This window comes from Ctenopharyngodon idella, chromosome 4, assembly GCF_019924925.1.
Source record: "Ctenopharyngodon idella isolate HZGC_01 chromosome 4, HZGC01, whole genome shotgun sequence".
Lineage (NCBI taxonomy): Eukaryota > Metazoa > Chordata > Actinopteri > Cypriniformes > Xenocyprididae > Ctenopharyngodon > Ctenopharyngodon idella.
The window spans coordinates 17,939,738-17,957,284 of NC_067223.1; the positions used below are offsets into that span (position 1 = coordinate 17,939,738).

Below are 17,547 nucleotides of genomic sequence, written 5' to 3' on the forward strand. Positions count from 1 at the left end.
TTTTATGATTTTTTTCTTGTTATATTCTTTATAATGAATTGATTGAGGAATACTAAGAAGGTTGATGTCTAACTTTGAAAAATGAATGAGGAGGAGGGTAGTGAATGACGTCCCGGGTCGATAAAGACCCGAGGTATGCATTTAAGGGTTAACTCTTACATTTTATTTCTTATGTATTTGTTTTGCACTACATACAATTTGCACATTGTTTAAAGTTTGCTCAGTTTACATTTTAACATTTACAACTTTGTATTTGTGTTTTTCTTAAGTAAAAAAATTCACTGGTCAAACGGGTACTTTCTTTCTTAATGCTTTAATATTTAATGAGCATGTAATGTACCAACTGATACATGTAAATGATAAATACACTAATGATAAAAGCCTGTTTAATAAAAAATGCAAGGGAGACATATTATACTTTGAAAGATAGTACAAAAGATTGATAATACACTTGACAGGGCAGACAACATGAATAGTTAACTATTCAAGTAATGCGTTAGACCCTAACGTACATCCCTGCCCTACTCCTCAACAGCCTGTGCCAGTGACACCACAGGCTCTGCGGGTGAAGGTAAATCCCATGCATTTTCATAGGCTTCTCCACGACTCTCACAAAGGTTATGTAGAGCACAGCATGTCAGCACCATGGATTTCACAAGGTTGATCGCACAGTCATTTCTTTTCATAAGCCAACCCCATCTTCCTTTCAGTCTACCAAAAGCATTTTCAACCACTACACGTGCTCTGCAGATTTTCATGTTGTACACCTGTTGTTCTGCTGTCAACAGAAAAAAGAAAGAAAGACATGAACATCTTGGATGACATGGGGGTGAGTAAATTATCAGGAAAATTTTATTTGAAAGTGGACTAATCCTTTAAACTACGCCAGAGCACGTACACACCTCACGCACCGGATGCCGTGCGTGTGCTCAAGGCAGTTGGACATAGTGGTGTATTAGAGGTAAAAAATGATATAAATATTGTTCGGTTTCTTGCACAAACCGATCATTTCGTGTCTTAGGACATCAATGTGTCGTCACGAGCCGCAGGGTTTAATTTGGATTTGTCTGTGCATGTTTTTTTTACTCTTATAGATGGAGTTACCATTGACATGCATTATACGACTGACAGACCGCAACGGTTGGAGTTAAAAATCATCATTTGTGTTATACTGAAGAAACAAAGTCACCCACATCTTGGATGCCCTGGGGGTAAGCAGATAAACATCACATTTTCATTTTTGGGTGAACTATCCCTTTAAATATCAGTTGACCTCTACTTCACATATATTTATATATTGTACAGTTGCAAGAAAAAGTATGTGAACCACTTGCAGAATCTGTGAAAATGTGAATAATTTTAACAAAATAAGAGAGATCATATAAAATGCATGTTATTTTTTAATTAGTACTGTCCTGATTAAGATATTTCACATAAAAGATGTTTACATATAATCCATAAGACAAAAAAATAGCTGAATTTATTCAAATGACCCAGTTCAAAAGTTTGTGAACCATTGATTCTCAATACTGTTTGTGGTTACCTGGATGATCTACGACTGTTTTTTGTTTTGTTTTGTGATGGTTGTTAATGAGTCCCTTGTTTGTTCTGAGCAGTTAAACTGAGCTCTGTTCTTCAGAAAAAATCTCCAGGTCCTGCAGGTTCTTCAGTTTGAGGATTTTTTGCATATTTGAACCCTTTACAGCAGTGACTGTATGATTTTGAGATCCATCTTTTCACACTGAGGACAACTGAGGGACTCAAACACAACTATTAAAAAAGGTTCAAACATTCACTGATGCTCCAGAAGGAAATTAGTTTTGTAATGCATTTAGTAATGAAGGATGCATGAATGTATATGTAAATATATTACAATACTTTTGAGGTGTCAGTTAGAAATAGCTAATACTAACGTAGATAAAGTTAATTTACAGTATACAGCAGACCTTTCTGGATACTTTCTGTCTTACATTACAGCTTCAATAATTTAATGTTATGTTGTACTATGTGCTGCCCTGTTGTTCGATAGTCGGATATAGTTTGTCACTCAAACTGATATTGCTTCAACATGCTACATTTTAGATTTTATAAACTTATAAAAATTATAAACCCCAGCACCCCTCACCATGAAAACACTTTACAAATGCAACCAACTTGGTCCCCAAGAGTGATGCTGGTGCATGACCCATTCATTGTATAATTCAAAAAGATGGTCATTTCTTTTACAACACAAATTTCTTAAATAGTAAAAAACAAACTTTACACTACAGCCATATTTGCAATAGTTTCAGGAATGTACTGTATGAAGATGTAATTTATTTAAACTGTAAATAGTTAGAATATTGCTGAAAGAAAGGTATTTTACTTATTTTATTATTTATTTATTTGCTTGCTTGCTGAAATCAGAGTTTGCCATTACTGATCTGGCTACCTCTGGCAATGTTTGCAAATAAACTGTGACACGTTATGGTGGCACCGACACTAAATGCTCAACAGTTTGATGCCTTTCTTTGAGAGAGTTTCCACTTTTTGGTGAAGACCCATCTGATTTCTGTAGCATGGACAAGAGCAGAAGGCTGCACATTTTGGCCTGACCAAACAAGACACCTTCAGCAATAATGGCTCTTGGAGAACTAGGAAGACCCAATAGGGGCTGGCTTGCAGACTTAAGGGGCAAGTGGAGCTCCACTCAAGAGCGGAAATACGTCACCTCCACTAGTGGAGCGACCGAGCGGATATACGTCACCTAATCTTCACTGTTCAAGACCTCCATCGTCTATAAAGCAATCCCAGCTTCAGTAGCCAGGGTGGTCATCTGAGGAGTAAAACCCCAAAAGCACTCCCTGTTGTCCATTTCCCTGGTAGCCAACTCCACAGTCTTTGTAATGCTGGGTGCATTGTAGGCGGCTGCACCTAGATATATATGGTGTACGGCTTTCTGTACCTTTGATAGTGTCTCTCTGAAAGTCTTTTCCAATTCACTACACCTGTTCGGTATCAAAACACAATTATGAATGCACATTAAGTCACACAATTCAGACAATAAATCAACAAATCTTTAACTGTCAAAAATTTCATGTTACGGAAATGGAAGAGAGTGAGATTAACCTAGCCTAATTGTTATACCCACAAAAAAACAAGATGGGGCAAACACACTTACTGAACTCGCTATAAAGCCAGCTGAAGTGTACCTCCTGTTGAAAATGCTCCTGCTGAAAATGTTAAATCTCTGGCAGGATTGCAGAGCAGCCATCTTCTAGAACTACGAAGACAAGGATCCTCTGGAGAATGTCAACTGGTAACTGTAGATATGAAACATGATTTAATATAGAGTCATTCCAAGCCATTTTTGTCAACATTAAAGTGATTATAAACACATGCCTGCAAAATGTCAGTGGCCACTTCGCCATCCTGTGAAACCCTTGTCATCTTTGCTGGGAGTGTATGTACCTTCAAAAAGTAAAACATAAAAAAACAGATTGTTTATGAAACAGCTGCACATTTATACATGCTACTTTCACTACTTTTCACCAAAATATTACCAAAGTGCTCTGTCTCCTTTTCCTAGAGACACAAAAGACAGGTGGCAGACTTCCATCCCCCATCTTCCTGCCTTCCTGTGTAAAATGTGCAAGTAATTGACATTGACCAAATATGTTCATCACACTTTCCCACTTTGATAGTAGTATCTATTAAAGGGGACCTATTATGCAAAATTCACTTTTGTATGGTGTTTGGCTTAAATGTGTGTTGCCACTCCAACCACTCCTTTTTTTTTAATCCCCATAAATCATAAGCAGCGTCTCAGAACAAGCCATTTGCAGGTTCCTGGCAATGTGACGTCACATTAGCCACAGGCCCCACCCACGAATGTTGACAGACATTGCCGTTTTAACAGAGAACCGCCCTGAGCGAGTTCACAGTGAGTTGTACACAGTCCGCCATTGCTGCACTGATGAGAATGTCTCCCAAGCGTTTTAGGTGTTCTGTAGCTGGATGAATTAATCCACATAGCTCTCTCCATTTACTCCCTAAATCTGAGCCGCTGAAGACGAGGTGGATTAATATTGTTTTCAAAGAAAAATTCTCCCTCAATTCTACCGAAATTCGTTTATGTCTGCGCGAATCATTTCACACCGGACTGCTTTGTGAACAAATGTCAATACAAAGGGACAATACAAAACAGAGGTTGTGCTATTTAGTTGTTACTCAAGGATAGATCGGTACAAACTGTTCGTGATCCAGTTTACAGTCTCCAGAGTAATACTGGATATGGCAGTAATGAAGGTGAGAGCACTTTATTACAGTTCATCGGAGTTGATTTACGGATATAAAGTTTACCAGTTTATTAAGAACCACCCGAAAAGGCATAAGGTCTTTATATATTTGTTTACTGTTAGTTGTAATGAGTGTTTCTGTGTCCTGCGCTATGTATGTTGATGATAATGCAAGGGAGAGAGAGTTTATGGATAATATTTTAATGCACACTTGCACTGTTTTATTACGCTCTTACAGAGATTTTCTAGAGTGAAAACAGATGCTTCATATTTTGTGTGAAGTACAATAAACGTTATAAAACTCATCGGTAAACAGGCATGTACTAATATATTAGATAAAAACAAGAAAACAATATAAGTTATAACCGTAATTAAACTAAACTATACTTGTTCTATCTCCATGCAGCATATATTCGCAGTTTCTGACATTATAGTGCGTCCTGACTTACTACTGACACCTGAGAAAGAGCTCTTGAATCTCCGTCCTCTTAGGCAGAGCGCAGCAACTCATTTGCATTTAAAGGGCACACACTGAACGTTTTTGCTCAACCCCAAAAAGTGGCAATTTTAACATGCTATAAAAAATTAGCTGTGGGGTATTTTGAGCTAAAACTTTACATACACACTCTGGGGACATCAGAGACTTATTTTACATCTTGTAAAAGGGGGCATAATAGGTGCCCTTTAATGTATTACTTTTCATTTCACAAAACATACCCCTCAATCTCAAGGTTCTCCAGCAAAACCTTACACCACCACCTCCTCAGATATGGCATGTCAGACTGAAGATAAGAACAGCTGTAATGTAATTCACCACAATTAACATTAAACATTTTTATGTTAACACTAAGACTGCACTTACGGCGGTGAAATCAAATGCTGCCTCCATAGTTATGGACCAGGCATACTGTAAAGGCAGAAAGGCTGTTATGTTGCCATGTCTTTGTATGAGCATAAATTCACCAAGATGAATAAAAATGAGGTTCTCAGTAACAGCGTTAATGGGCGTAATGGACGTGGTGAGGACACAATGGATGTTGTGTGGACATCACTAAACATCCTGAAAATGAGCTTGGCAACTCATTATAACAATGAATACTCCACAGTCAATCCCAAAATGTTGTAGGGGTAAATTCTTCATAACACCCATTATGAAGAATTTACAATGACTAGCTTTTGTGTAACAGCCCTGATAAATAAAAATCAAGACAGACGAGGAATACTTAAAATTTAAATACACAGTACAATTCAGCAAATAATTAATTTCTTAGAATAATTAAAGGGATAGTTCAACTAAAAATGAAAATTTGATGTTTATCTGCTTACCCCCAGGGCATCCAAGATGTAGCTGACTTTGTTTCTTCAGTAGAACACAAATGATGATTTTTAACTCCAACCGTTGCGGTCTGTCAGTCATATAATGCTTGTCAATGGGAACTCCATCTATAAGAGTCAAAAAAACATGCACAGACAAATCCAAATTAAACCCTGCGGCTCGTGACGACACATTGATGTCCTAAGACACGAAATGATCAGTTTGTGCGAGAAACCGAACAGTATTTATATCATTTTTTACCTCTAATACACCACTATGTCCAACTGCCTTGAACGCGCGCACAACAGTATTTCAGCAATCCTATAAGATCATTACAAATCACACTGTACGACATGGATTTAATAAACTTGGGTACGGCATGTATGTAGACTGTACGACAATGACACCGATTGAATCGTAGGCTACGACGCAAGTTAGTGTAAAAGAATAAATCGTCATTAGCATGCGCTAGTGGTAAACAAATAGATCAAGATGAATCGCACTTTGGCAATTGTGCTATTTATGTGCGCTGAAAAAAGAGAAGGGAGCGAAAGAGGAGAATATGGATGCAGTCATGGCTAGGGAAAAGAGGCCAACTTGGCATGCCAATTTTGCAAATGGAGATTGAGGTAAGTAGTTTTAAGCTTTAGCGCCATGTCGCGTTGATCAATATAGCATAATCATGCTGTAATTATCACACAGTCAGACTTTCTTTGGTTGCAAGACCTTGATAATGGCAGTCTTTGAACCTCTCTCACTGTACAAGGTAGGACCACCGATTAGGAGCCACAACTACAAAATTCGCCACGACTGGTCATCTTTTGTCTGGGACAGGCCAAAATTGTAAAATGTATACCATGCATAAGACACTATTCATATTATTAAGACACTTCATATTTTTGCAGTTATTGAATGGAACTGAATCAACACTGAACAACTATTTTCTTTTTAGAACTGCTTTACAACAAGTGAACTCTGTTTGTATCAATTCATTATTTTCCTGTTTTTCACTGTAAGCTGCTTTGAAACAATCTGTATTGTGTGTATATATATATATATATATATATATATATATATATATATATATATAAAGTTGACTCAGTTAAGAATTTTAAAATGTAGAATGCATGTAAAAGTGCTTTATAAAGATCTTTATCAGATATTTGTACAAATATGTTTTCTTGTGCTATCTGTGGATACTAGAAACTTCCAGGCAGGTCTGTTGAGGCAAGCAGGACAGTGCTGTTTAGTGAGCGATATGAATCACATATCAACTCACACAAATTATATTTTTTTCTTTTCGGCAATAGGAAACACTTTTATTTTGGTACGATCTGACGTCATAAGGCTGCGCCGCGGTTCTGCATCTGTTTTGATTCGGCTGAAGAAAGGTTTGTTTTAAACATTTAAGGGGCTTAAATCGATGCAAATCGTTAGTGTTCAATATATTTTATTTTTACAAGCGATGCACAAATTAATTATTTATCATTGAACGTAATATTGTAATTCTTTATTTAACATTAATGAACGTTATTTTTATGAGTAAAGCGCATACACATATGTGTAACAGAAAAGGTGCGTCTCATTTCTCTCTCTATTTCTTATGGCATTATTTTAATGACAGATGTCAAGAGTGCATTGTTGTAATAACAGAGCACACTCAAGTAATGCGCGAGCGTGAATCTCTCCGCTCGCACGCGGATTTCCATCGCACTCGCACAAAACTGGATGCGCGCTCTCAAATACACAGTGCTCTTCTATGAACTGCCTCTGCTCTCGCTCAGATTTTGCGTGTGCGCGCTCAAACGGTGCTGTAGATTCGCGAATCTCTCCGCGCTCTTGCACTAGAAAGCTGGATTAAACGTTGTCAAAAGTTATCAGAATAGACTTCTACGACTGACCGATGAAAATGCTACATGAAATCTTATAGATTGAAAGTGAACTGAATCTCTTTTGACAATCAAAGATGGATTTTTAATTTCTTTACAATTTAATAATATTTAACAATATTAATCAAATGCATCTTAGAAATGACTAGGAATGGGGCGCTTGGATGGTTTGTACATTATGGATATTAAAGTTTTGGCTTGAATTATTTTGCCTGCCTCATTGCTTAAACTAGCTAAATTATATTATATTGCGTGTGTATTGATACCTCGTCTTCAAGACAGCATTCAAATTAAGTTTGAATTATTTGTAATTATCAATACATGTAGAAGGAATATATGAGAACTTATAATAATACACTTTTAAAAGTGTTTAAAAACACTTTTATTCATCCTATCCCACAATCTTGGCACACACAGAACCTAAAAAGCGATCAATATCAATGTAAACTTAATTAAAACACAAAATAAATTTACTTAGGCCTACATTTGAGAATCTAAATATCAGATATGTCTGCAAATCATCAAATTTAGGACTCAAATCCAATTCAAGTCCAAAGCTGCTTTTCCACCATCAGGCCGAACGCCCGGTTCTAAGAACAGTTATATTTCCACTTGAGTTTGTGGAAAATAAAACCATATCTGTACTGGCTGGGCCGGATCGGCACAGAATGGAGCAATAAAGCAATGCAAACGGTTTAGCCCGACGGTGGAAAAGCGACTCGAGTCCACAACCGTGGCAGTTAGACACGTTGGTATTAATGCAGTACACATGTAATGAGAACACAAACAATGAAAGGTATCTGTATAGTTTTTTTTCCTTTAATTATTATTATAATTATTAATTTGTAGTGATAATTTTGAGTTTGTTTTGGCTAATTGGGAAATTTAAGGCCATTCCCTCTGACTGACTCCCTTACTAGTGCGCTGACTACTGAACTATAGGGAGCTGATTGAGACGCACACAGTGATTTATTCTTTTTGTTAATTATTCTCGTCTTAAACACGACAGATTGTCCAAACACAGAAAAACTCCTGGTGAAGTAACTGAGATCCATGTGACACACTATTATAAAAATGGCGTTTATTAAAGAGGAGAGTGAAGACATGAAGATTGAAGAAACATTCAGTGTGAAACAAGAAGATACTGAGGAACAAACAGGTTGGTTTCATTCTCAAAACTGAACTCAGTCATTTGTTATTTTTTTACCTCCTACAGAAATAAATCTGTTTGGACGAATGTCATATGAGGGTCCTAATTAAAGTGTTTTTATTTGACAGGCAGTGGTTTGCTTGAAGTTGGGCATCCGTTATGAGGATGTTACACTTTAAATTAGGAAAAATAATATGAATGTAGCCTAAAAAAATAATTAACACTATACCAAACTATACTCAAAGAATGTCTGTTCACTCAACGACCATATTTGCAACACCTCCGCCTATTTCGGGCATCCAAGACCAAGTCCAATCTACTTGAATAGGTGAATCCTGAAATCTCAAAAACTGTTTGTCAAACTCAAAATAAAATGGCATTTCAAATTAACAACAAAATTTGACATGAAGTGTCCCATAAATGTTTCTTATGCTCAAATAGCATAAAAAATCGTATTTTTCAGGCTAGACCAGCCAATGCGCGTGTGCAGTCCTAAATGCACGTCTCCAATCACTGAGCTTTTACCAACAGCTTCAGTGACGCGATGACTTTAATAATCAGCGATTGGCTCTTTTTCTTTTTTTTTAGAAGGCAGGTCTTATTTCACCATATTGCGCATTGCACTTTCTCCCATACATAAGTAATATGTTTGCATTGTCTTTGTCTAAAGTCTTTGTTTTGTATATCTAAAGTCTGAAACTCAATATTTACTTCTGTACCGAAAATGATGGAAACCATTAATTTCTTTCACTTAATTATGCAATAGTATCTAACAGAACAAGAAAAAAGATTTATTTTGTATGATATAAAGAAGGGCTGCAACTAACGATTATCTTGATAATCGATTAATATGTTCATTATTTCTTTGATTAATCAGATGTCAAATCTGAAAGTTACTATTAAAATTAATGTAATTCTTGAAAAGTTTGTGTTTTGCCTCAAACCTCATACTCTGTGTCAGAGAGGACCTATTTTTTAAATTCTTTAAGTGTAATGTACCATTTTTTTTTTTTTTTAATTATAATTTTACATATCTTTCTTATTTGACATGCAATAACTTGGGAAGGAAATAAGGCAGGAGGACCATTCTTTTTGGTGAAGTTCCTCTATATGTAAGCTGTATGTGGATCAAATTTTGTGGTGAAAGCATAAAGAAATCAAAAGTTACAGCATTTGGAACCAAGGTAGCCTTTTTGTTTAGCCCTTGATGCCCCCTAATGGGCATTTTTAAAATACTCTATGGGGAATATCTTTGATCTTTGAATAGTCTGATTTTGGACTCATTTTAATCGGGAGCATCCACTGTAGGTAATGATGTGCCATTTTCTACAACCTGTGCATGTTTCATAAAGTTATAAGTGAAAAACTTCATGTGAAAGCTACATTTTACATTTTAATTGGGAGCATCCACTCTAAGTGCCATTTTCCACAATCGGAGCATGTTTCATGAAGTTACGAGCGAAAATATGGCATGAATGCAGCATCCGTATGTTATTTACATATTGGTCTTGCGGGGCTTTACATACAAAAACTTATAGTAGATTCATTGTAAAGTTTAGACTCTGAGATATTTTAAATGACACCTATTTTGTGTTGATCAAGGCAGTAGTTTTGAAAAATATGATTATTAATTTTTTAGTAGCTAGGTGGAGCCTGCGGGCAGTACACTCCGGTTTTACTCAGCACACATTATATTCTTGTCAAAATGGTTAGAGCTGAGTTTTCCTGTCAGTGGTTGCCTAGTAATTTGATTATTAATTGTTTCGTGGGGAGTGGTATACTGGGGAAAAGATCATGTTGATTATTTGCAACAAGAGAAGCAGCAAATTCCAGTTTCTGTTATCATTTGGCACCACATAAACAAAAATTAATGGGGTATTCTTAACAAGACACAGAGATTGAATAGAATCAACAGCAAGGAGGTACGGCTGCCTTCCTTCTCTTGCTGGAGATGTTGTTCGAGGCTGGTACAAGACTACAAAGAGACAAAGACAAAAAAAAAAAAAAAAACATTCTACAAGATGCCTTCACATAATAATGAATCAAAAATTAGGAAGAGTAAATTTAGTAGATAAGTACAAAGCAACAGATTCAGACATAGAAAACAGGGTCTCGAATAACATGCTTATACATGGTAATTACTATATACCACGATAATGAACATGCACAGTATTGTTACAGTGTACACTTCAAAATACAGTGAATAATTATTTATTACCAGTTACTTAAAATTTTAGAATGGATTTAAATCTAGTTCACCCAAAAATGAAAATTATCCCATAATTTACTCACCCCAAATCATCCTAGGTGTATATGAGCCAAAAATTAATTCTTCTGTTTTGGCAGAATTTAATAGAAGATATTAACTTGCCATCCCATCTTTTGTTTGATAAATACACTCTGCTACAGAGTTGTGACATTTTTTTAGGTTGTGAGGAAATTAGGGCTGGTCCGAATACCATTTTTTGAGCTTCGAAGCTTCGGTAGTAATCAACACCGAATATTCAAAGCTTCGGAGGGAGGGGGCTGAACATATTCTTCTCTCTAATAAGGGCAGTGTAACGAGTAGAAATAGGGTGTGGCCTCTTTAAGAGCTGTGCACCAGTTGTGAAATGTCAATCGCCTCCATGAAGTCTGTCTGGTATCAATAACTCAAGCTAAGTGAGCTATTCTATTTGCTTCGTACACAACGCGTTACAGCAGGAATCTCTGTGTATCTGTCTGTCTGTTTGCATTTTGATTATGTCGAAAACCGTTCAGCCAATCGACTTCACTTGTGGCAGGTGTGTTGCTGTGGACCCAAGGGAGTGCAGTGTCGCATTTGGTGCAATATGGACACGCGACATGTTTAGAATTATTAAACTTTTAATAAACTAGAGAACAGCGAAAGCGGCGCGCCTCATGTGGGCAGGGCTTATATGCTCCGAGAATGGACACTGCACTAGTGATATAAAACACAGGTCTGTTAAGAGCAATAATTAAAGGTAGCCTAACATTTTTCTGACAAACAAATCACTCCCAAATCAGAAATTAGCAGCACAGCAATTACTGACACAGTAACGGGTAGGCTCATTCATTTGCGCTTGACGAGAGCGAGCACGCTCATTGCTTTTTCTAGCAGTGTTGTCAAGTCGTTAGGCTCTCTTTAAGCCTTCTTGGCTACTGCATTTATAGAATCATGCTGTGTTGATAGCAGTGATTTTTTTTTTAGCACTTTAGAGCTCCACCACGATAGTAGTTGCGGGTTATAGGCTCTCTGTGAGCCTCCTTGCTAGACAGTGTGGGGCATTGTTCGGCCTCCTCTTGATTAGCGAGTCATTATGCGGAGGCCTCCATTGCTAGAGCTCTGCTATTATTCGCTAAGTCGTCAGACTCACTGTGAGCCTCCTTAGCTAACTTGAGCATTGTCACATCTCCTCTCGTTAGTGGGAGTTATCTTATTGAGGCCTCCGCTCTTTAGAGCTCCGTTAGGGTAACAGTTATGAGTTGAGGGCTCTCTGTGAGCCTCCTTGTAAGTTTTCCTGTGTGGAACGTTGTTTAGGCCTCCTCTCAATAGGAGAGCCATTATGCTGAGGCTTCCGTTCCTAGAGTTTGGTTATTATTAGCTAAGTCATCAGGCTCTCTGTGAGCCTCCTTGGCTAACATGGGCGTCATCAGGTTTCCTCTCCTTAGTAGTTTTCATATTGAGGCCCCCGCTCTCTGAGCTCTGCCAGGTTATCATTTGTGGGTTGTAGGCTCTCTGTGAGCCTCCTTGCAAGATATCCTGAGTGTGAAATGTTGTTAGGCCTCCTCTGGATAGTAGAGTCGTTATGCTGAGGCCTCTGCTCCTAGAGCTCAGCTATTTTTAGCCAAGTCGTCAGGCTCTCTGTGAGCCTCCTTGGTTAATATGAGCATTGTCAGACCTCCTCTCATTTTACAGAGTTGTTTGATCTAGGCCTCCGCTTTCTAGAGCTCCGCAAGGTTAGCATTCATGGGTCGCAGGCCCTCTGAGCCTCATCATGGGATATCCTGATTGTGTAACGAGGTTAAGGCCTCCTCTCGCTTAGAGAGTCGTTATGATGAAGCCTCCGCTCCCAGAGCTCAGCTTTTATTTAGGTCTTATTTGCTAAGTTGTCAGACTGTGTCACTCTCTCTGAGTCTCCTTGGCTAATATGAGTGTCATCAGGCCTGCTCTCATTTTGAGAGTCACCTTTGAGGCTTCCGCTCTCTAGAGCTCTGTCTGGATATCAGTTGCAGGTCGCAGGCTCTCTTTGAGCCTCCTCGCAAGCCTTTCCTGAGTGTGGAACGTTGTTAGGCCTCCTCTCGATAGGAAAGTCATTATGCTAAGGCCTCCGCTCCTAGAGCTCGGCTTTATTAGCTAAGTTGTCAGGCTCTCTGTGAACCTCCTTGGCTATTATAAGCGTTGTCACACCTCCTCTCATTTTCTATCTTGAGGCCTTCGCACTCTAGAGCTCCGTTGGATGTTAGTTATGGGTTGCAGGCTCTCTTTGAGCCTCTTCATATAATGTCCTGATGTGTGGATTGTTGTTACGCCTCCTCTCGATTAGACAGTCATTATGCTGAGGCCTCCGCTCCTGGAGCTTGGCTTTATTAGCTAAGTCACCAGGCTTTTTGTGAGCCTCCTTGGTTAATTTGAGCATCTCCAGGCCTCCTCTCGTTTTTAGTTGTTTTATCTAGGCCTCCGCTCTCTAGAGCTCCGCCAGGTTAGCATTTACAGGTCGCAGGCTCTCTGTGAGCCTCCTCGTGGGATATCATGACTATGGAACATTGTTAAGGTCTCCTCTCGCTTAGAGAGTCGTTATGATGAGGCCTCTGCTCCTTGAGCTCGGCTTTATTGATTTCTTAGTTGCTAAGTCGTTAGGCTCTCTTGAGCCTCCTTGGCTAATATGTGCGACGTCAGGCCTCCCCTCATCTTGAGAGTCTGTTTTGAGGCCTTCGCTCTCTAGAGCTCGGTCTGGATATCAGTCGTGGGTCGCAGGCTCTCTTTGAGCCTCCTCGCAAGCCTTTCCTGAGTGTGGAACGTTGTTAGGCCTCCGCTCCTAGAGCTTGACTATTTTTTCGGTAAGTCATCAGGCTCTACGTGAGCCTCCTTGGCTATTAGGAGTGTCGTCAGGCCTCCTCTCTTTTGAAAGTTCTTTCTTGAGGCCTCCACTCTCTAGAGCTCCGCTGGATATTAGTTACGGGTTGCAGGCTCTCTTTGAGCCTCCTCGTCAAATATCCTGTGTGGATCATTGTCAGGCCTCCACTCCTAGAGCTCGGCTAGGTGGTAGGAAATGCTGTGCTAAGTATTTAGGCTCTCTTTGAACCTCCCTGGACAGAGTGTGTTAGGCCCCCTCTCAATCCGGGAGATGTGATTTAGGCCTCCACTCTGCGGAGCTGTGTGGACCAGCTCAAGCCTTTTCTTTTGAAATTGACCTGAGTATGAACGTAGTTAGGCTTCCTCTTAGAGATCCTTTTTGAGGCCTCTGTTCTTAAAGCTCTGACCTGTGATTGTCACTAGTGCAGTTAGGCATTCACAATAATGACCCCTAGGGAACGCAGCGTCTTGTTCTCTATTCTCAGGGAACCATGGATAAATTCGTAACCTGAGACGTCTTCTAATATTGTTCATATAATATCAGATTTGAGATCGGTCTTTAATTAACCAGTTCCCCTGGATGACTCTGTGTTTTGTTGTTGTTGTTTTTATTCAAACACTTTATTTTGATGTTCCCCTTTCAACATTCTGTTGACTACAAGTAACGTTGCACCTATGTGTCAACTACCTCTCATTAGAGTTTTAGTAGACTGTCTACTTAATATCTGCAAACCCTTTATTTTGATGGTCCCTCAACAAACATTTTTTATTTTAACCCAAACTCTACTAATACTGTATTAGTACTCTAATGAGAGTTAGAAGACACATAGGCAAAATGTGTAAAAGGGACCATCAAATGTAACAAAGCAAAGATTTGACAATATTGACAAGGGGTGCTGAGATTACAGGAAACACCTCTTTCTGTAGCTTAGGAGTTATGGGATCTAGCGTGTTTTTGGTTTTGATGCTTTACGTCAGGGGTGTCCAATCCTGCTCCTGGAGGGCCACTGTCCTGGAGAGTTTAGCTCCAACTAAACCCCTGCTTTATTTGTCAAAATGTTTTGATGTCTTTTGCTTTGTGCCAGGAAACTGGGGTTAACTTTTATTTGTCTCTTTTTCCTTAGACCTGATGCCACTGAAAGAAGAAAGTGAAGTCCTGAATGATATGGAAGAGAAAGATCAGTATCAGAAACATCATGCTTTCATAACTCAAGAAGAATCATTTAGTTGCTCACAGAATGACAAGACTTCCTCAGGAAAAATAGCTCTGAAGAGAGGAAATAGAAGTAATTTCACCTGCTTTCAGTGTGGAAAGAGTTTCGCTCAAAGAGGAAACCTTAAAAAACATATGAGAATTCACACTGGAGAGAAGCCTTATTCCTGCAGACTATGTGGAAAGAGTTTCACAGCAGCACTAAACCTTAAGTATCACATGAACCGTCACAGTGGAGAAAAGCCATTCAGATGTGATCATTGTGAAAAGAGATTCACACGTAAAATACATTTTAAAAACCACATGAAGATTCATTCGAGAGAGAACTGTTTTGTATGTCATCAGTGTGGAAAGAGTTTCCCTGAAAAAGGAAACCTTAAAATCCACATGAGAATTCACACTGGAGAGAAGCCTTACACATGCCCTCAGTGTGGTAAGAGTTTCACATATAAAAAATCCCTTGATGCCCACATGAGAAATCACACTGGAGAGAATCCTTTCACCTGCCAACTGTGTGGAAAGAGCTTCACTCAAAAAGGAAACCTTAAAATCCACATGGAAAAACACACTGGAGAGAGCTCATACACCTGCCAAAAGTGTGGAAAGAGATTCACTCAAAAAGGAACCCTTAACAGGCACATGAGAATTCACACTGGAGAGAACCCTTTCACCTGCCAACAGTGTGGAAAGAGCTTCACTCAAAAAGGAAACCTTAAAATTCACATGAGAATTCACAATGGAGAGAGCTCTCACTCCTGTCAACAGTGTGGAAAGAGCTTCACTCAAAAAGGAAACCTTAAAATCCACATGAAAATTCACACTGGAGAGAGCTCTTACTCCTGCCAACAGTGTGGAAAGAGCTTTACTCAAAAAGGAAACCTTAAAATCCACATGAGACTTCACACTGGAGAGAAGCTTTACACATGCCCTCAGTGCGGAAAGAGTTTCACATATAAAAAATCCCTTGACTCCCACATGAGAAATCACACTGGAGAGAACCCTTTCACCTGCCAACTGTGTGGAAAGAGCTTCACTCAAAAATGTAACCTTAAAATCCACATGGGAATACACACTGGAGAGAAGCTTTACACGTGCCCTCAGTGTGGAAAGAGTTTCACTCAAAAAGGAACCCTTAACAGGCACATGGAAATTCACAGTGGAGAGAGTTCTTTTACCTGCCAACAGTGTGGAAAGAGTTTTAATCAAAAAGGAAACCTTAAAACACATGAGAATATACACCAGAGAGAAGCCATATACATGTATCATTTTCCTATTAGCAATGTAAAGCTGCTTTGAAACAATCTGATTTGTATAAAGTGCTATGTAAAGGGGCCTTGACTTGACTCTGTGGAAAAAGTTTCATGGCAGAACCTTAGGCATCACATGAACAGTCACTGGAGAAAAGCCGTTCAGATGAGATAATTGTGAAAAGAGATTCACACTAAAGTAAACCTTAAAGGTCTGGTTTCACAGACAGGGCTTAAACTAAGCCAGGATTGGGCCTTAGTTCAAATAGGGCATTTAACCCTTTCACGCATGAGTTTAAAATATTCTAGCTGACCCCCCAGAGTACGTTTTTTTTTTAAGCCAACCATTATTTTGGAATGTTTTCCCTTAATTTTTCCATGGCAACGCATCATGCTTGTCACGTAACACACCGCAGCGACAATAACACTGTATGACAGATGATTCGCTATTATTTTTTCTTTTTTTATTTAAAATATTCACAATCTTGGTTACCATATCATCAACTATCTGATATTCTGATTCTCAAATATGTGTGAGTGTGTTTTGTCATTTTAAAACCTTTATAAATGATATTTATCTTGAACTATAATGCGAGATGGGAGCTGCCATCTTAGTTTGCACCGCAGTTCGCAGAGTCCTGTCAGTCGGATTTACAGCACATGAATTCATCAGTTTCTCCCGAAATACATGCAACCAAGTGGCTGGTGAACTAGAAGAATAATAGAGCAAACTTTATAGTTACTCAGGCCCACTATGTGTGTCTGATATGAATAAACGTCGGCAAATTATATTTGAATGGATTGTTATTGCTGTTTCCACTGATGTCTGACATCAGTGTGTATTTTAACTCTAATTGTATTGTTTTACTGGTGCTTATGTGTATTTAAATGTCTGAAACCTTAAAAAAAAACCATTGTGTGCGTCCATCTCACAGCCAAAGCTCAGTTTGAATCTGGCAGTTATGTGACGTCACTGAACGTTCTAAATCCCATATGTGGGACCGTCTCTCAGGGGCACAGAAATAAAAATCCCATGTGTGGGACCGTACCGCTCAAATGGTTAAGTAGCTTTTATAAACGTACCCTAGAAAAAAACATTACTGGTATGCATCTTGAGTCAAAACAATGACAGCTCAAACATGGATTTTAGTCTCGGACTAGCTTAAGCCTTGTCTGTGAAACCGGGGGAAAGTGTAACTTTGCCAGTTTTCAACCCGCTTTGTATTGTTAAGGAGGTATATTGTTTGTATTATTTGTAGTAAATGTAAATTAAAAATGTTTACCCGTTCTCCGTGTTACCTTAACCGAGAAATCCATGTTTTGTCAGCTAAAATCTGGGCTTTTGTGAAAACTGTAGATTATACTTCCGCATTTTTGTA

The 17,547-nt window shown here is 38.7% G+C and overlaps 2 protein-coding genes across 3 annotated transcripts in view; one reads left to right on the forward strand and one right to left on the reverse strand.

Moving 5' to 3' along the window:
* LOC127510588 (gastrula zinc finger protein XlCGF8.2DB-like) overlaps window positions 1–17,547 on the reverse strand; it is a 445,238-nt gene that overhangs the window by 77,654 nt on the left and 350,037 nt on the right. The window lies entirely within an intron of this gene.
* Window positions 6,902–17,547, forward strand: part of LOC127510599 (gastrula zinc finger protein XlCGF57.1-like) — a 33,292-nt gene continuing 22,646 nt past the window's right edge. Inside the window, exons 1-3 of one of the 2 annotated variants that reach the window (XM_051890352.1) lie at window positions 6,902–6,983; window positions 8,491–8,640; window positions 14,833–17,456. In XM_051890352.1, the coding sequence (XP_051746312.1) occupies window positions 8,556–8,640; window positions 14,833–16,217 (1,470 nt within the window). In that variant the 5' untranslated portion in view covers window positions 6,902–6,983; window positions 8,491–8,555 and the 3' untranslated portion in view covers window positions 16,218–17,456. Of the gene's footprint in view, window positions 6,984–8,490; window positions 8,641–14,832; window positions 17,457–17,547 lie in introns of those variants that run through there. The other variant, XM_051890351.1, reaches the window with a different exon arrangement.